Raw genomic sequence first — 20,132 nt, forward strand, 5'->3', positions numbered from 1 at the left:
AAAACATTTCTTTCCAATCACATTTCTAACATCTTGTTAATTTGAATTATTTAATAATATTTTTGCAAAAGCCATCTGGGAATGAGTTGGTTGGCGACTTGGGAGAAGGCATACAGGGTGCTGCAGGGAAGGCTACGAGGACAGCTGCAGACGTCACATCTGCCATCAGTGAAAGGGTGGCTGCATGGAGAGAAAGGCTGTGACCAGGAGCCCAGGGATCATAGCCTGAATCCCACCATTACCACCAGCCAGGAGGTCACCAGTAAGTCACTTCCCGTCTCAGCCTCCAGCCCTGAGGCCCAGATTTGCAATGGCAGTGGAGGCTCTCGTAAACTCTGAGAGGCTGCACAGATGCAGGTGGGGTTGTTTGCACAGCCTTTGTGCTGTAGGGGCTTATTTTACTGATAGCTGGTTAAGTGATGGAAAGGCCCCACGGGAAACATGATTGGCCCTTACCTAGAGGCATTTGGTGGGGGCTTGATGCCACTAACTTCACACGGTAAAATCCCAGTGTTAAGGCAGGGCCTGACTGTTCCCCAGACCTTTGGGCAGTCAGAGCCCAAAGAGAGTTGAATCATCCAGGTCAAGACCCTGGCATTCAGGTGGGATCAACTGAGGCACAGGGAGGGAAGAGGACCTTCCTGAGGTCCTGTGGAAGGCTGCTGGTAGAGCCCCTAGATGTCCCAGCTCCCACCCCAGGGTTATCACTCTTTGGAGCTCCATAAGCACTGTATTTTCTTCTCTCATTTTCTCCACAGACATTGTCAGTACTTGAGGCAGATTTATAAAATCAGATGTCAAATTTTATAGCCCTTGTCTTCGCTCCCGCAGTTCAAATGTTAGGGCTATAAAATGAGGTTTTGTTATGTGTGCGGCACGCTGGCACGCACGCGCCCTTGCCCTCTGCTGGAGCAGAGGCCGTTCCATCCACGGGCCTGTGTCTTGCGCCTGCCCTTCTCTAGGAAGCTCCGCTGTGAGCAGCCTCCATCCTCCTTCCAGCACAAGTGTTTTCTGCCACTTTTAATAATGCTTTGCTTTTTTTTTTTTTTCTCTTTATCTTTTTAAAGATTATTTCACCCAAGAGGAATATCAGAAACAATTGGGTTTGGCAAAGCCAGCTTATTACAAATGCTTTAATTAAAACCATTTTTTAATTTTAATTTTATTTTATTTTTGCCATTTCCTTTGGAAAATCCACATTCTACTTATGGCCTCAGGCAGCTTGGCGATCACCCTGCCACATTTTAAGCACAGGCTTTCAGGGCAGGGCTTATAGACAAGCCAGCAGCAGGGTTTTCACCACTGAGCTCTTATCGTGCCCTGGGCTGTCAGCTGGGTGAGGAGACAAAGACACATCAGACTCTAAGCTCACAGTCTAGACAAGGAGACAGGACGGTAGGGAAGTACTGTGATGGACAGAGGTGTGGCAGAGGACAGAGTGAGGGAGGAAGAAAGTAAGCCTGACTAGGGGCATCTTGGAAGTCTTCCTAGAGGAGGGGCCAGTTGAGGAGGACTTCAGATGATAAGATTTTTGAGAAGAAAAAACTGGGGAAGTTATGGGGAGGCAACAGCGAAGTACAAGGACGTTTAGGTTGGAGATTAGAGGAAAGGCCTATGCAGTGTCCTTCCTCCCTAAGGTCCCAGCTTGGCTAGGGTGGCCGGCTGTTCAGTTTTCCCTTGGAAGTGATAGAGCCTCTCTCTGTTTTGTAAAATGTCACCCAGTTTTTGTTTCTAGGTTTAAAACTGAGGTGCATAAAATGTTATAGCTCTTCTAGAATTTGTCCAGCAGGTTTTCCAGTTTTTACTAGAAAACCCAGGAAGAAATCTAGGTACATAAACCCTGGGACCTTGCTTTCTAAATTTGCCGTCTAACATCTGATTTTTACCCTCAGGGTTGTAGTGTGAAATGATTTGTCATCTGCTAGGAACCTTTCTTGGCTGAGGGTTCCTTTGGGAACATGTCTTTCGATCTCAACACCCCAGAGGGCCTGGCACAGGATAGATACTCAGGAAACATTTGGAGATGGTATTCAGGAGAAAAATAATCACAGCATTCAAAATGAGCCATGATTGTAATAAAATCAGTTCACAAAGTTCAGCCCAGTCGGTGACCGTATGTCACATGCTTGTACGCATGTATGTGGGAAAAATATAGAAAGGCACTATGCCGAATTGTGATTAACCACTATCTGCGGTGATGAAATGGCAGGTTTTTACCTTCTTTTGGTTTATTTTGGATTTGTGTTTTCTGGATTTTCCACAGTGAATCTCTTTTATAATGGTGTTTTGTTTTGTTTTTTGAGACAGAGCCCCGCTCTGTCGCCCAGGCTGGAGTGCAATGGCATGATCTTGGCTCATTGCAACCTCCGCCTCCCAAGTTCAAGCAATTCTCCTGCCTCAGCCTCCAGAGCAGCTGGGATCACAGGTGTGCACCACCATGCCCAGCTAATTTTTGTTTTTTGTTTTTAGTAGTAGAGATGGGGTTTCACCATGTTGGTCAGGCTGGTCTTGAACTCCTGACCTCAGCTGATCTGCCTGCCTTGGCTTCCTAAAGTCGCCTGACCTATAATAGAGGATTTTTTTTTTTTTTTTTTTTTTAAATGAGGCAGAGCAGGAAGTTCATTGGCTGTGGAGTTAGGAAACCCGTTTTCTGGTTCCAGCTCTGTCTTGAACATTTCTTTGTGACTTCTCTGTGCCTCAGTTACTTGGGGGTACTTTAACTGGCTCAGTAGAGAAAGAGCATAGAGTATTGTGGCTAAGAAGGTAGACCACCTGGATCCAGAATCCCTCCCTGGTTCAGATCTCCATTCTGCATCTTACTAGCTGTGTGGCCTCCATTTCTACATCTGTACAATGGGGAGAGTAATAGTTCCTACATCTCAGGATCGTTGTGAGGCATAAATGCAATCGTGGTGCAGGACCGCGATTTTGTACACCCTGAAGCCCTAGTCAACTCTGGCTCCCCACAGCAACCTCACTTTACGCTCAAGGAGACAGGCTTAGAGAGATGAGGGGCTCACCTGTGGCTCCACCAGCCCTCCACATCCCAGCCCTCCATCCCTTCAACAATCCCTCATGCCCTCCCAGTCTGCCAGAGAGCAAGCTGTGTGCCCATCATTTCCTCCTGGCACTAAAGGCGTATGCCCCACCGAGTCTGAACACAACCTCGCAGGGAGAAACGCATTTGCACGGTGCTGGGCAGGCTTTTCTTAGCTCCTGGTATAGCTGGTGTTAGGAATTGACTTGAACAGGCGTCCGCAGAGTGTTCTCAGAGGCAGGAAGAATGATGCCAGTAACAGTGATTAGAAACTCGAGGCAGTGTAGGATTCTGATACATCAATGGTAAGATGACTGAGGCAGCGAACGCAGGAGATGGTGTGACCTGGACACCCACATTTCAGACTCACAGTCTCCAAATATTCGCATAACCCCATGTTGAGTTCAGATTTTCAGGCTAGGAAAATGCATTTTCCTGCTCTGAATTGTTCCAACCCTAACCAAAATAGTCATCTCTGAAGAAGCTAGGGTTGCCTGTTTTACTTCTGTGGGAGCCGTGCTTTCAGGAAGCAGTCAGTTCCTAGAGTAAGTAACTTTGTGGAACTCAATTACTTGCAGACGTGCTGGGGGGGATAAAAACAGCAATAATTAATGTGGTCAAACCCAAGCCAAATAATAAAATGAAAGCTTTGTTGTCTGTCAAGGCAGAAATCAATTTCATTAGGGAGCAAAGAACCGGAGATTTAATTTTGAGAAAATTCTCCACCTTGAGAAAAGAGATTGTCAAGAAGCTGCCAGAATGAATGTGCAACATGAGAAGATTTGCCCCCCAGAACCCAGACGACGAAGAACTGACAGTGACCTTTCAAAGTTCCATTTCCAAACCTTCCAAGTGTGGCCAAAGCCAGTGGGCTTTTGCTTCTTAAAATTCTTGGGCCCAACTGGACACAGTGGCTCATGCCTGTAATCCTAGCACTTTGGGAGGCCAAGGCAGGAGGATTGCTTGAGCCTAGGAGTTCAAGACCAGCCTGGGCAACATAGTGAGATGCGGTCTCTATAAAAAAAAAAATTAAAATTAATTAGCTGGGCATGGTGGCTCATACCTGTAATCCTAAGCTACTTAGGAGGCTGAGGCAGGAGGATCACTTAAGCCCAGGAGTTAGAGGTTACAGTGAGCTATGAATGTACCACTGCACTCCAACCTGGGCAACAAAGCAAGACCCCCCCATCCCTTCCCACCACAGAAAAGCTCTTGGCCCCTGCCCCTTTCGGAGTGGTCAAGAGACGAGTGTTGCTATACCTGATGATACTTTCATATCAATAAGACCCTGTCTCTTGGGACTTTGGAGGGGCTGGAAGAGGGGGGTACTCAGGAGGTCAGCAGACCCCAAAAAGGAGTTCAGCTAAAGCTCAGGAGTGTCCGTGTTAATGACGGAGTTGTGTCCAGCCAGCAGGGCTGATAGCCAAGCTGGACAGACCCCACAGGACCCTGTTCAGTTGCTAGCTCCCACTGTGTGACAGATGGTGACTGCCTGGGGAACGGGCAGCAGAAGCGACCAGGATGGGAAAGAGCAGGAAATTCTGCCCCAGGGGGACAGCTGGAAAAGAGCAGCCCAGGTCTTCCTGTCTGAGAGACCTTCGCAGGGCAGAAGCAGTGGACTTGGCCTGCAGGAGCTAGAGCTCGGAGCTGGGCTGACCTCAGCAAGCTGTAGTTAGTCACATTTCAGCTCAGGACATGGAAGAACTTAACGATGGGCAAAGCTGTCTGTTTGGAAGGGGTTGTCTTGGTGGGGAGTGAGCTCTCTGGTGGTGGTGGTAAGTAGCAAAGCTGGACAGTAAATATTGTGGATATTACAGAGGAGTTTCCATCATCAGATGGAGCTAGAATGATGGTTCTCAAACTTGAATATGCATCAGAATTTCTTAGAGGGCGGTTTAAAACAGATTTTGGTTGCAAAGAGACCCAGGGGGCCACAGGCTTAACAAGTAAGTCTCTGGGTACTGGTGGACATTCTAGGACACACTTGAATCAACTCTATTTTTTAAGAACCTCCACTCCTCTTCCAGCCCTGGGGCTCTGGGGTGTTTGTAATGAAGGCGAGTCCTTTTGTTTAATATCCTTCCTTACCATGTGGTGTGAGCATCTCCTATGTGCCAAGCTTCAAAGGTTGTCTCTTCATCATGTAGATGGGGGAACCAAGGCCTGAGAAGGCAGAAGCCAGGACCCCAGCACCCAGTTCTGAGCTCTTTACTTAGCTTTCAGTGGACTTCAGGGAACATTGTATACTATTCTCCATTTCACAGATGAAGAAACTGAGGCCTGGATTCCCAAGAACTATTGGGAGTTTTTCCACCAGGAACCACGGTCATTCATATGATTTGCAAAAGGTCCTTGGCAGGGTTTCTGGGTGGTTCCCAGCCAACCAGATGCCTTTGAAATTGGGGAAGAAAAACCACCCTTGGGTTAGAGGCAGTGGCCTTTGAGCTGCAGATCTGTCTTAATTTGCAGTTTTAAAAGGCCCCTCTGGATTTTTTTTTTCTTTTCAAATAAAGTTTATTGTGTATAATGAAGATATACACCATGATGTTATAGAATACATATAGATAGTAAGAAGGTTACTATAAGCTGGATGCAGTATCTCCTGCCAATAATCCCAGCGCTTTGGGAGGCCAAGGCAGGAGAATTGCTTGAGCCTGGGAGTTCAAGACTAGCCTGGGCAGCATAGTGAGACTTCATTCCTATAAAAAGTTTTAAAAATTAGCCAGGCATGGTGGCACACCCCTGTTGTCCTAGCTACTTGGGTGGCTGAGGCAGGAGGATTGCATGAGCCCAGGCATTTGGGGTTACAAAGTGAGTTATGATTTCACCACTGCTCTCCAGCCTGGGCAACAGAGCAAAACAAAAAAGGTTCCTATAGTGAAGCAAATTAACATATCCCCGACCTTACATAGTTAACTTTTTGTGTGTGTGTGTGACTAGAGCAGCTAACATCTACTCATCTAGCATGAATCCCATATGAAGTACAATTTGTTTATTACCTGTGGTCCTCCTGTTGTGCATCAGCTCCCTAGACTTGTTCATCCTGCTTGTCTGCTCCTTTGTACCCTCTGACCTACATCTCCCCATCTCATCCCCACCCTGCCCCAAGGACCCACTGTTTTTTTCTCTATCTCTACATATTTGTATTTGTTTTAGATTCCATGTGTAAATGAGATAGATCATACAATATTTTTCTTTTTATTTCTTCTTTTCTTTTTTTTTTTTTTTTTGAGATGGAGCTTCGCTCTTGTTGCCCAGGCTGGAGTGCAGTGGCGCGATCTCGGCTCACTGCCACCTCTGCCTCCTGGGTTCAAGCGATTCTCCAGCCTCAGCCTCCTGAGTATCTGGGATTACAGGCATCCACCACCATGCCTGGCTAATTTTTGTATTTTTAGCAGAGACAGGGTTTCACCGTGTTGGCCAGGCTGGTCTCCAACTCCTGACCTCAGGTTATTCACCCACCTTGGCCTCCCAAAGTGCTGGGATTACAGATGTGAGCCACCACACCCGGCCATATACAGTATTTTTCTTTCTGTATCTGGCTTTTTTCACTGCCCCTAGTGTCCTCCAGGCCTATTCCTGTCTGGTGAATGACAAGATCTTTTTTAGGACCAAATAGTATTCTATCATACATACACCACAGTTTCTTTATCCATTCACCCTTGACAGACCTTCAGTTGTTTTCATATGCTGACTACTGTGAATGGCACTGCAGTGAACATGGAGTGCAGATGTCTTTACAAGATGGTGATTTTATTTCCTTTGGGTATATGCCCAGAAAAGGGATCACTAGGTCATAATGTAGTTCTACTTCTAATTTCCTTACAAAGCTCCTTACTGTTTTCCATAATGGCTGTACCAGTCTACATTCCCACCAACAGTGTATAAGAGTTTCCTTTTTTCCGCATCCTAGCCAACATTTGTTATCTTTTGACTTTCTGATGATAGCCATTCTACTGGGTATGAAGTGATACCTCATAGTGGTTTTGACTTGCATGTCCCTGATGATTGCTGATGTTGAACACCTTTTCATATACCTGTCAGCCATTTTTTTAACGTCTTCTTTGGAGAAATGTCTGTTTGGGTCTTTTGCCCATTTTGTAATCAGGTTATTTGTTTTTCCACTATGGAGTTGTGTGAGTCCTTTATAAATTTTGGATGTTAACCCTTTATCAGATATATGGTTTGCAAATATTTTTTCCCAATCTGTAGGCTGCTGTTTCATCTTATTGTTTCTTTTACTGTGCAGGAGCTTGGATATAGTCCCATGTATTTATTTTGAGCTTTTGATATGATATCCAAAAAAATCATTGCCAAGGCCAGTGTCCAGGAGCTTTTCCCCTAAGCTCTAAGAGTTTTATAGTTTCTGTTTTTGTATTTAGGTCTTTTATCCATTTTGAGTTGATTTTTGTATATAATAGAAGATATAGGTCCAGTTTCATTATTTTGCATATGGAAATCTATTTTATTAGCACCATTTATTGAAGGGATTATCTTTTCTCCATTGTGTGTTCTTGGTACCCTCATCAAAAATTAGTTGACCCATATGTGTTTGGATTTGTTTCTGGGATCTCTGTTCTGTTGCACTGGTCTCTGTGTCTGTTTTTATGCCAGTACCATACTGTTTTGATTACTATAGCTTTGTAATATAATTTCAAATCAGGAAGTGCAATGCCTCTAACTTTTTCTTCTTCAGCATTGGTTTGGTTACTCAGGGTCTTTTATGGTTCCACATGAATTTTAGGATTGTTTTCTTCTTTTGCTGTGAAGAGTGACATTGGGGTTTTGATAAGGATTGTTGAGTTTCTCATCTTTACTTTTTTTCTTAAATAAAACTGTAAGTTGGATCAGGTGCTTTGTGGATAGTGAGTCCGCTTCATTGCTGTGCTGGTGAACACCCTTGGTCAGTTGGTGAGGAGGCCCCCACCAGGGTGGGCCAGGAAGACTGGTGAGGGTGAGCACCGTGCTTTAGCAAGAGCCAGGGTCCATGGGGTGACTCGGGATGAGAAATGAGGAGCGGGGGGCATTGCTGCTTCCTTCCCCTCCCTGCATGCCCCCTCCCCCTGCCTCATCTCCCACCCCAGTACCCCATTACTGCAGATTCAGTCTGCTGGTCTTGCCAGAGAATCCTCCACAATAGAGGCATGGGGCAGGGGGCTTTATTGTAGAAAGAGAGTAAACCTCTGCCCTTCTCTGAGCCTCAGTGTCATCTGTAAAATGATGGCAGGGAACCATATGATCTCAAAGTATCTGGTTGGTGTCTTGTCTCCCTCAGAAATGTTGCATACAGAGCAATGCACACAGTAGACACTTAATAAATGCCACTGACCATCTATGACCAGTTTCCTGTTTAGTTCCTTTTCTGTTTTGTTTTTTGAGAAAGGATCTCACTTTGTCACCCAGGCTGGACTGCAGTGGCGTGAACACAACTCACTACAGCCTCAACCTGCCAGGCTCAAGCAAACCTCCCACCTCAGCCTCCCAAGTAGCTGGGACTACAAGCGTGCGCCACCATGCCCAGCTAATTTTTAAATTTTCTACAGAGACGGAGTCTCACGATGTTGCCCAGGCTGGTCTCTCAAACTCAAGGGCTCAAGAGATTCTCCCACCTTGGCCTCCCAAAGTGCTGGGAGGAGCGCGTGAGTCACCACGCTCAGCTTCCTTTTCTATTTTCATATGGATCCTGTGTGCAACAATGTGCCTTAGAGAGTGTGGTGAAAGAACACTTGATGTTTCAGGAAATCGATCTCAGGGCAGTAAATGCCTTGCCCCGTGTCACCCAGCCACAGAGCTGTGCCAGAACCCAGGTATCCCACCCCAGCCAGGCGGGCTGCCCAACTGGAGGAGATGCTCCTGCAGCCACATCCATGGCTTCTGGGCTGCCAGTGCAGCCATGAATGACAGAGCAGACAGACGGGGAGCCTAGCTCGGTGCTCAGCCCAGACAGCACAGAGCCAGCCAGATGCACCAGACACACCAGACAGGCAGCCACTGGTGCAGTGGCTCCTGCCCAGCAGGTGAGAACAGGACCCTGAGTCCTGCATTGGCATCAGTGTTTTCTGAAAGGCACTATTCTTCATTTAAAAATTTAAAAATGCATTAAGCTAGAATCTAGTGCCAGCCCCCTGTTTCAAGTCATACTTATCTGAGGGGCCTGCCAAAGAGTGCAGATTTATACCCAGGCTCCAACGACATCCTGCACACTCGGTAGCACCTCCGCACCTGCAGAGCCTCGCTTCCCCACTGTCCAGACCTCAGACTACCCTTATGGGTGAACAGTGAAAGCTCTACTTCCCAGATCAGGGACCTGAAGCTCAGACCAGGCACAGCTCAGGGCAGGGACTCAGACACAGATCTGGGTGGCCCTGAGCCTGGGCTGCGTCCAGCACCATCCTCAAGCACCCCAAGGCCTACCCCCCTCCCCGGCCCTGCCTGAGTCAATCCCAGGGTGCTGGCCCCCCTTGTCCTATAAAAGCTTCCCCTGAGGCTGCCTTGGCCCAGCCTCTGCATGGTCCTGCTCTGGAGACTCCTCAGATGCAGTACATCCCCCACCATGTGCTGCTCAGGTGGGACTGGGGGGTCCTGTCCTTGGAAACAGCCTGGAGCCCTCTGGAACCAAGCCGTTTGGCAGATTCCGCTCTGTGTCTTAAACCCTTACATAAAGGGGCCAGGCGAGCCAGGATTCGTCAGACATTCACACTTCATGTGGAGGTTCTCATCTGCCCCTCACCACAGCCGTGAGGGTGGACTCTGGTTATTCCCATGTTGTGGATGAAGAATTTGAGGCACTGGCCGTCTAGTGAGTGGTATGGCTTTAGCCTAGGCAGTGTTGGAAGCTAGAGTACATTATTCTTTGTCATGGGGGCTGTCCGTGCATTGTAGGATATTTAGCAGCATCCCTGGCCTCCTCTTACAAGATGCTAGTAGCACCCATGTGTCAAGACATTGCTGAATATTCCCCAGGGAAGAGGGAGTGCAAAATTGCCCCAAGTAGGAGCCACTGCTTTAAGGAGCCTAAGGGCTCAGACAGGCTTGTCCTCAGTAGGAAGAGATCACCCTTGGCCTGGATTCTGTCCATCCTGTTGGCACAGGCATGAGAAGCCTGCTTTTGTCATTTTGCTGTCCCCAAGCCCAGGATCCACTGTGGCCAGCGCACACACCTGTCTCCTTCCATGAGGGGAGCCATTCTGCCCTGCGTTGTTCTCCTGCTGGGCTGCTCCCACCCACCCTGGCATGTCCATCACTGGCTTGAGAACTCGGCACTGAAGGGACCCCCTCCAGCTTTTCCAGAGGGAGACGTTGAGGCCCAGGGAGAGGGGACTTGCCCAGCCAGTGATATCAGTGGTATCAGAGTTTGAACTTCCCCCTTTGGGGGATGCTTAGGGCTGAAGAGTGGAGAAAAATAATTTCCAACACACATAGGCCTTCATGTTCCTAGAAAAGTCCTCAATTAAAGGTTAAAAAAAAAGAGAGAGAAAGAAAAAGAGCCCTAGACCCTGTTTCCCCTTCCTGAAGCTTTGGCAGCATTTCACCATCCCCTCCGCTTCTGCGTCCAGCCCTCCTTGAAATTTCCATGTGCACTTGGCTGAGGCTGGTGGGATCCCTGAGGGGGGCACTACAAAAGGCATCCAGCGGGATCCCCGCACCAAGTGTCATTGCCTTCCCACTTACACACCCCTGGTAATGGGAGGCTCACTCCCTCAGCCTGAGCCCTCATTTAAAAACCTCTTGTCTGATGATGTGTTGGTTTTCTCCTGAGAAAATTGACCAAAATGGGTTCATTTTGACATACCTACTGCTTTGTGTGCTAAAACGAGCCTTATGCCTCTACATGTTCGCCAGGAGAGGCATCTGCCAGGTCTCCTGCCTAGAGATGGCTTTCTGTCATGATTTACTGAAGGCCTTCACCCTGGGCCGCCAACTTAGAGCTTGAGAAATGCCTGGGCGTCTCGGGAAGGCTAATCACTGCTGATGCGTGTATTGAAAGTCTAATTATTTGGTTGTAAATCACGTCATTTCACTCAGCAGCATTTACATCGAGACGTTTGTTCACAATAACTTGGCGTGTGTGTCTTTGGCTTGTCACTGTGAAGGCTGCTTTGGAAACTGTGGGCGGGATGCAGGTGTTGGCCGCGTGGGCCTCCTAAGCTCCTTTATCCCAGCTCCCTTGACTCTTAGAACATCTCAGCTAGAAGGAGCCTCCGTGCCCCCTGCCCCACGCCTCACACAGTTGGAGAACCCAGTCACACAGTGACATGCACTCACATCCTGGTCCCCTGGCTCAGGAAGCCCTGATAGCCTTGCACGGTGACTGGGCAAGTTGCTTCTCCCTCAGGCCCTTGTTCTTCTCATCTGTGCAGTGGGCATCTTGCCTATAATGCCAGCCCTCCCAGCTTCCTTGGGAGGCCACACGTTCGTCCAGTCATGGACCAAGGGAGCATTTAAGGTCTTCTCAGCCATGCCAGAGGCAGGCCAGGACCTGTGTGAGTGGGCTCTGCCTGGGCTCTGGGTAATTGGACCACAGAGGTGGACTGTTCTTGCTGCCGTGAAGCCACATCTCTCACAGTGTTGGGGCGGTGTCTGAAGGGAGGTACCCCAGGTCCAGGCTACAGCTCTCCATGCATCTGGGATTCTTCGCTTTCCGCTAAGATAGCAGGGGCCTCTCTTTGCTGAATGCTGTACTGAAACAGTGGCCTATTTTTCTTCAGAGAGATTTCCACCCCCTCTTTGTCTGCCACACATTGAGGGAGAACGGGGTCATGCGTCTGCCTGGCAGGCAGGCACCCACTCCGGCTCTGTGAAGATTCAGTGGACTTGTGTTCAGTCTCACTTCTCGCCTCAGTGGCTGCATACTCCCAGGTCAGTCACTTGAGCCCTCTGACTCTGTTTCCCCACCTGCAGTCTGTAGGCCCATCTCTTGATGTTGCTGTGAGGAGGTACATAGAGCACTTGGCAGCACATCCCCAGGCGGTAAGATGGGTAATGCCGTGCTTCTCGAATCTTCCAGCACTATGTTGCTGGAGTGGCTGTGTCCTGCTCGCGGGGGTGAGGGGGAGAGTGTCTTTAGAGGCATAGACCTAGCAAAATGTCACACTCCCCTGGAGGTCAAAGAGGCGGCGGGAGGAGAGCAAAAGCTGTGTCATAAAGGCACTGCTTTCGAGAGGCAGAATCGCCATCCTCGGGTGGGGTTATGGCAGGAACTGCCCATTTTGCAGGCTTGGTAGGTGACCACGGAGGTAGCTTGCTATGGTCACCCTCCAGGCTGGTTCTGTCACCCACATCACAGCAGGTTAGCATTAGAGCTGGGCCTGACTCCCTTGGATTCGGCACAAACTTCCCCGTTTGCTTCTACCCCGTCGGAAGCAAGTACATGTCTGTGGGGGTGGAAGGGCCCTCCCCGATGCCAGGCATGGAGGTGGCGCTCCCAGGGCTCAGAGTGTGAGCACTTGCTGCCCTGCTCACCAAGGCCGGGGGACCTGCGACACCTCCCTCCCCTGGGAATTATCTGGCAGCTGATGGTTGAGTGCCCTTTAAATGCACAAGCTCATTCTGCCTCCCCTTCCACCGACCTGGCCCAGGAATCTTTGCACAGTGTAACATTTAAATGTTTAAAATGGCCCAACAGCATGGTGCCACATTCTTTGGGATAATAGAAAATAAAGTCATAAGAAAGAGTGGGGGGTAAAAAAATACCAAAATAGCCCAACAAGAAGAAAAGACGCAGCCACTTAGAGCCCGAGTAGGGAGGGGCAGGGCCAGCGCTCACCTTACGCCTTCAAGAAGACTACGATTTTGCAAGGGAACTTGTCTCACATTCATGTTTGTTTTTTTTTTTTTTTTTTTTTTTTTTGAGACAGTCTCGCTCTGTCACCCAGGCTGGGGTGCAGTGCCCGCCTCTCAGCTCACTGCAAGCTCCGCCTCCCGGGTTCACGTCATTCTCCTGCCTCAGCCTCCCGAGTAGCTGGAACTAAAGGCGCCCGCCACCTCGCCCGGCTAGTTGGTTTTTTTTTTTTTGGTATTTTTTAGTAGAGACGGGGTTTCACTGTGTTACCCAGGATGGTCTTGATCTTGTGACCTTGTGATCCACCTGTCTCGGCCTCCCAAAGTGCTGGGATTACAGGCTTGAGCCACCACGCCCGGCCACATTCATGTTTTATTTAGGCCTGGGCAGGGGGCACTGGGCGGCTGAGTGGCCTCAGGAATAAGTCCTTTCCAAATCCTAAGGGAAAAGGGCTCTGGTGCATTCTTCCCTGTGGCCTCCCTAGGGGAGACTTTCTGATATGAAAAGCACGTGCCTGTGTACTCACCTCGCAGGGATGACCCTCCGGAAGCTCCCTAGTCCTTCCCATTTTGCCAGTTCTCACTGGCTCATCCTGGAACTGTTGTTGGCTGGATAAAGCATCCACTGTGTCCAGCCTCAGTGTGTGCAGCTTCTCCCTTTGCTGGGCCGCAGTCGGGGACAAGGTGGACCAGCCACCAGCCTGCCCTGAGGAGCTTATGTCTGGAGGGGAGGACTCATGGGGCCTCACTGCCCTGGCTCTGGGCAGACCTGGATGGATGGATGGATGGATGGGTGACAGGCACAGTGCCTCGGCTGTGTGCCAGGCATGTGTGTGTGCCCAGAGGCCAGAGGGGGCTACGGCTCAGCCGACTGAGAAACAAACATCACAGTGGGCTTGCAGGATTCTCAGCCTCCAGTTCTCACCAAGCTGCAGGGAAGCCAGATCTTGGGGCAGAAAGAGGCCAGCAGGTGGCTGAGCAGAGGAAGATGAGGCTGTGGTGGGAGCTTCTGGGCCCTGAATACCAGGCTTTGGAGTTCAGCAAACATAGGTTCAAATCCTAGCCCTACCATGTCCCATGAGACACAGCCTTCCTGAGCCTCAGTTTCCCCATCTGTAAATAGTGATCATTCTAACAACTTAGCAGCTTTGCTCTGCAGTTTAAATGAGAGAATATGTGGCAACAGCTCAGCTCAGAGCCCAGTACCCAGTAGGGGCTCTTGAAGTACTGGATGTCATTACATCTGTTTTGGCCATGGGGAGCCTTGGATGGTTTTGACCTGAGGGCTAATGTTCTGAGGACATCTGGGTCAGGACAGCAGCTCCCTACACACCTTTCAAGCTAAGGTAAACCAGAAATCCCCTCTGTGTCTGGAGTCCTGTAACTGGGTCCCACGTGTTAGTCCCAAAGGCCAATTTCCATCCTTCTCCCGCATAAATATTATATGCAAGTATTTTTAAGTCATTTCATCATGAAAAGAAGCGGTTTAACATAACTATTACCCAGGATTCTTCATGAAATATGCATCAAGCAATTAGGTCTAAAAGCGAGAGGTGAGGCCTCGTACCCTGCTCAGCGGCCGGCAGCTGCAGGCTGAGTAATGTTTTATTAAAGCCCGTGATTGCGCTGCGAGGTGGGGCCTGTTATTAGCCCTGCGTGCCCGGCACGTTTGATAATCCTGATGATGAGGAGGTGCTTTTTGTGATGATAATGAGCCATCTGAACGCCTGTGACAGCTCCAGCACCCCGGCCTCTGCCAGCCTTATAAGACTCATTAGACAGGTCACCCACCAGAGACACCTCTCATTGTGACTTTGCCCTCGCAAGATGTCCTATCAAAGGAGACGGGGCTGATGCAGGAGCTTGGCAGGCACAGCAGCCTGTTGAAGCTCCCCGGGGGCAGTGTCCTCCCTGAACCACGATAGTGCTGAAGTGCGGAAGTCCACGCTGCCTTGAAGAAAGGTGGGAGGAGGTGTGGCCCAGAGCCCGGCTTACCTGGCTCGGGATGCAGGACCAGGGCTTTGGGCTCACCTGCAGCCTGCCTTGCTGTGCACCTTGGGCCAGGGTAGTATACTGTCTGGCTCAGTTTCCTCCACAGTACCCCAGGGGAGTGAGAGGTGACCCCCAGACTGCTTGCAGCTCAGAATACATGCTGTCTGCAGCAGCCACGCATCCCTGGGCATACTTTCCTTGCCTGATGTACCCCTCTGTTCTCCACAGAAATGCTCATGCTTCCTTTGCTCATGCTCGCCTCTCCTTTTGTGTGAAGGTGGGAGTCAGTGAAGCCACTCCTGGCAGCTGCTTTTAAATCTTCAACTGTTAGGTGACATCTCCCTCATGGGGACCTTAACCAATGAGAATGTATTGTCACAGCATGTCTCCTGGCTGTGTGTGGACAAGGCGTCACCTGACCCTTGCATTGGTCGAGGATTGGCAGATAGTCTCAGGACCTCAGACCCCTGGGGGGCGGTCCTGGGGGCTCCACCAATCAGAACATGTCATTCCCAATCCTCGGCACAGCCCCTTGCGTGGGTGCCACACATTGTCTTTTACTCCCAGCCCCTCTGCTGTCTCTGACCTGCTGTCAGCCCTGCACCATGGGCGCTGTGGAGGCGGAAGATCAGCGTGGAGGGGATGTTTGCTCAGGGTCTGATGCCTCTCACCCACCCCCCTGCCTGGCTTCACGTGGAGCACTGAGGGTTACATGAGGCCCTCTCTTAGGTCTGGGGAGTGCTGAGGTCAGGAGCACTGACTCTGGACATCGGCTGCTGATGATCACTGTGTGATCTTGGGCCGGACACCTCCCCTGTCTGCTCCTCGGTGCTTAAACACATAGAGCCTGGCCTATAGGAAGGATTGTCCCTGAAGGCGATCCTGGCCGATGCCCCAGCGAAAGCAGGACTGGGGATGAGGGCAGCGGTGGAGGGAATGTGTCAGGCTGCTTGCAGACCCCTTCCTGCAGGAAGCCCTCAGCAGGTAGGCAGCAGATTATGTTTTGCACATGTGGAATCCAGGACCTAGGGCTGGAAGCACCCCCCGGGGTCATCTGGTCAGCCTCCCTGTGGATGCAGTGGGAGAAGGGACAGAACCCAGCAAGGCACAAGGACAGCCTGAGGGCTAGGGAACCCACGGGGTGCAGTGCTTGAGCCCGGGAGGGTCAGCATGTGAGCGTGCCTTTCTCCCTCTGCCTGAGAATGGTCAGGCCTCAGACTGGGGGTTCATGGAGCCCAAGTGCTGGTCCCAGCTCTGCCTTGGTCTCTGAGCTTCGGGACCAGCCTGCCCCATTGGCACAGCGTGGCTCAAGGTGGTAAACTTTTGGGTGCTTACACAGGCGAAATAGGAGTGTGTTGGGGGGGGATAAACAGCAGGCTCAGACAGGCAGGAGGGACTTCCAGGGGACGTCTAGACTCTTCTCAGCCTGGCAGCTGCCCCAACTCGCTATCTGTCAGCAGCCAAGGTAGAGAGGACATCGTACCTTGACCATTCTAAGCCCCTATCCTGTGAACAGAGGAGCTTAGCGTCTGCTTCAGACCGTGAGAGCCATTGCCGCCGTCACTGTCCACATTCCTTGCCCGATGCTGTAGAACAAATTAGTGTGAAATGTCACTTTCATCCATGTGAGTTACTCTCCTAACTTTGAAAATGAAACTGGCTCGCTCCCCTACAGCTTCATACCTGCACACTGGCAGACTCTTCCCGCCAGCGGCCGTGACCGTCTGCCTGACACCTCCTCCACTCTGTCCCCCAGGCATAGATCTGTGAGAATCACAAAGCCTGCTGGTCCAGCACCCCAAAAACATAAGCCCACTCAGTGCATGCACGTAGAGGGGAATGATTTGCCCAGGGTCACACCCTCCTCCCTGCTGAGTGTCCCTGGCACCTGCAGCCCCTTCTTACCAGCCCTGCTCTCTCGCCCGCCCACACCCGTTCTCCAGGCGAAGCTGGGCATGTGGCTCTGAGAGCTCAGCTTTTTAACTCTTCTGCTGTTTTCTCAGCCACGCAGTTTCAGTGTGTTATTTAAGCAATCACAGCCCTTTCCAAGCTGGCACAGATCTGTGGTCTCTTCGGCGTGGCGGGTAGGTGAGTCTTCACTGGAATGGAGTTTTACATTCTTCTTGTCATATACACGCCGTTTCCTTTCTGCAGCCTAAGCAAGTGCGCCGCCTGCTTCTCAGACGTGTCTAGGCAATTCTCCAATGAAATGACCCTTCACTGAGGAGCAGAACTTGCCACAGGCTCTGTAATTAGAACATTGCCAGCCTTAAAAAAATCTTGATTTAAATTTCAGTTCTCTACAGGAATTATTCTCTCTTGAAATGTAATTGCTCTCCCAACGATTTCCGTTAAGCTGAGGGTGACATCTCTAAATATATTATTATAAGCAGACATATTGCTTAGTGCTCGCACTTCATTAAGCATTTGTTCTGCCCATTTGAAAATGGTCCTGAAGCCCAAATTAAGGTGTCAATAGAGCGGGCACTCATAAGCTTGGGAAGCCCAGTCCTGACTGGAAGAGATGTGTTCAAGCCCTGAGAGCCCCTGTGGGAGCGACAGTGGCGAGGGGCGGAGCTGGAGTGGAAAGGCTGCAAACCTTCAAGTCTGCTCAGAGCTCAGGTTGGGGGAGTCTTCTAGAGGCTGTGGAGATGGGGGCAGGTGATTTGTCAGAAGCTCCAGCTTTCTACCTAAGGGACAGACACCCGATAAAGTGGACTGTGCTTTGGAAAATCTAAAGCATCCACAGGTGTGGTGGCAGGATCATAGTGGAATCATAAAAGGTGTGGAACTGAGTGGGCAGGAAGACGGCAGCCTGGACCGAGGCAGGCTGGTGGAGGGGTGAGGGGTCCAGTGTGGCTGCAGCCCCAGCGAGAGCTGGGAGAGGTCTGCTGGGGCCAGGCAAATGCTGGTGGGAGGACCGTGGCCTTGGCTCTGTGTGAGCAGATGCAGGTGGGCTCCAAGGGCTTTGAGCACATAGGCTCTGCTCTGATCTCTGAGGAACCCACCCCACTGCTTTTCCTTGAGCAGACTTCAGGAGGTTCCTCTCAGGCAAGTCTGAAGCCAAGCATGGTGGACACAGACTGGGCCCTGCTCCGTGGCATGCTCAGAGGAGCTGGGATGGTGGCTAAGTACCTGCAGTTCAGGAAGGCATGTGTGTCCTCAGTGCCACCAGATGAAGGAAGGAGCTCTGCCTGTGGGAGCCTGGAAGACCACCCAGCAGAGACAACACAGGCTGGACCTTGGGAGAGACAGGGTTTATGAAGAAGGGGAGGATGCAGAGGGCAGGTAGTCCAGACTTTCTGCCCATGTTGCATTGGCTAAGCCAAGTCACATGGGTAACTGCCTGCAAGGGAGGCTGGGAAATGTAGTCCCTGGCTGGGTGGCCCCTTCCCAGTGACAGTTTTCTACTACTGAAAGGAAAGGACAGATCACTTGCCATCCCTGCCACACAATTTCCTCCTCTGGAAACTGGGGGTAATGACCCTTGCCCTACCCACTTGTCATGGCATTGGGGATATGAACACACTTTGCACCTGTCAGGCAAGGCTTAAACAGGGATATGCGCCAGTAGTAGAAAGAGGGACTAAGTTTTGTTTTTTCTGAAGAAGCCCCTGGAATCATTCAGTGTTGGAATGCTCTCCTGTAGCCTGGCAGCAGAACCAGCCGTGCTGCTGGTTCTGGGTCAGATGCCAGAATTGGGGGTGCACTTGGGTGCAGCTGCATTTCATCTGGTCCTGGGCCTTGGCCCTGGCATGGAGAGGTGCAACTCCCAGCCACTTGGCCTCAGCCTGAGTGTCAGAGGGGTAGTTCTGATAACCTCTGTGTTTTGTTCACAGGAGCAACCAGGGTTTTATGCACATGAAACTGGCCAAAACCAAAGAGAAATACATTCTGGGTCAGAACAGCCCTCCATTCGACAGTGTCCCGGAAGTCATCCACTACTACACCACCAGAAAGCTACCCATCAAAGGGGCCGAGCACTTGTCCCTCCTCTACCCCGTGGCTGTGAGGACCCTGTGAGCGGACCAGACCTGCCCTGCTCTGTGACAGAGCCTGAGACTTGGAGGTGCCGGAGGCCCCCCACCAACCAGCCCGGCCACTGTTGCTGGCTGTGTCATTTGTGTTGTGTGTATGGTACTAGCACACCACTGCATGTCTCTAGAATGCTGTTGCCACTTACGGGGGCTGGAGAAGGCCTGGATAAAGACAGAGGGGCTGCCAACACACCACCCCAGCCCCCACCCCCACCCTCTCCTTGAGTTTCTGTGAATTAAAATATTTGCAAATCCAAAGAGATGCCTTCCAGGATGAACAAAGGCAGACCAGCTCCGAGGGGTGGGGGTAGGGCGGGCGGGAGCTCCCTGGCTGACATCTCTTTGTTCTCCAGCTGTCTCGAATTCACACCTGTGTACGGGGCAAAGTTTTCCCACAGGGGCCCCCAACGGATGCTGGGAGCCAAATGCTGGTGCTTTGAGAGTCCCGGAGGCGCTGGCGTTCCGCCCCCGCTGGTGTGTGTGTGTCTGTGTGAGTGTGTGTGTGAGTACAGATGTGAGAATGTGGTCACACACAGATGGGTAAGCCCGCTGATCTACTTGTAGTCACTCAGTGTAATCATTAGGCGATCTTCAAGGAATCATTGTGCAGTCAAAAAGAGGATTCAATTATTTATGAATAGGGTATGTAAATAAAATAGTCATTTAATATATAGCCTTATCCTTTTTTGATATACTGCAGAGGGTCTCTGAGGGGTCAGTGCTTGTCTACTGGTTTCACTCCCAGAGAAAGGTGTGTCTCCTCTGGGCTTCCTGCTGTGGCAGGCCCCAGGGAGGGGAGGGAGGCCGAGGCCTCAGCTCCAGCCCTCAGCAGCTCTGAACACCAGAGCCATCTGCTCTGGCAACTGGGCTGAGGCAGTCGGTAGCACTCTGGGAGTCAACCCAGAGCTCAGAGTTCAGGCTTCAGCAGTGGACAGTCAGGAGCCTCTAGTGATCAAACAACCGGTCTTTCCCTCCTGCAGTGGGATGTCTGTGTTGACACCCCCCCCCCAACCCCTGGACACAGCACCCAGCTGGCTACAAAGGGCTCTGTCCCCACTGTCTGTCAGCACCACCTGGGAGGTATTTAACACGTAGGGAAAGGGAGACAGAGAAGGGACGTCATTTGCCCAAAGCCACACAGCTCACTAGCGGCAGAGTGGTTCTGTAGCCGGTGCTCTTTCGTTGGTTCTGCATGGCCTTGTTGTCACTCTGCCCATGGAGGACGCAGAATCCTGACCCCCCAGGGACATTGAGCCCTCAGTGGTCCACACTGCTTCCACACACAA

The 20,132-nt window shown here is 50.7% G+C and overlaps 1 protein-coding gene and 1 non-coding gene across 2 annotated transcripts in view; both read left to right on the forward strand.

Moving 5' to 3' along the window:
• SHB (SH2 domain containing adaptor protein B) overlaps nt 1-19,517 on the forward strand; it is a 148,653-nt gene extending 129,136 nt beyond the window's left edge. The window contains exon 6 of the mRNA XM_025360492.1: nt 18,649-19,517. Within this exon, the coding sequence (XP_025216277.1) occupies nt 18,649-18,832 (184 nt within the window). The 3' untranslated portion in view covers nt 18,833-19,517. The remainder of the gene's footprint in view (nt 1-18,648) is intronic.
• On the forward strand, nt 1,756-1,817 carry LOC112608773. The gene has a single exon (XR_003116064.1). It is a non-coding gene; the product is annotated as a U7 small nuclear RNA (small nuclear RNA).
• Nucleotides 19,518-20,132: the final 615 nt, after the last annotated feature.

The sequence above is a fragment of the Theropithecus gelada genome, chromosome 15 (assembly GCF_003255815.1).
Source record: "Theropithecus gelada isolate Dixy chromosome 15, Tgel_1.0, whole genome shotgun sequence".
Classification (NCBI taxonomy): Eukaryota; Metazoa; Chordata; class Mammalia; order Primates; family Cercopithecidae; genus Theropithecus; species Theropithecus gelada.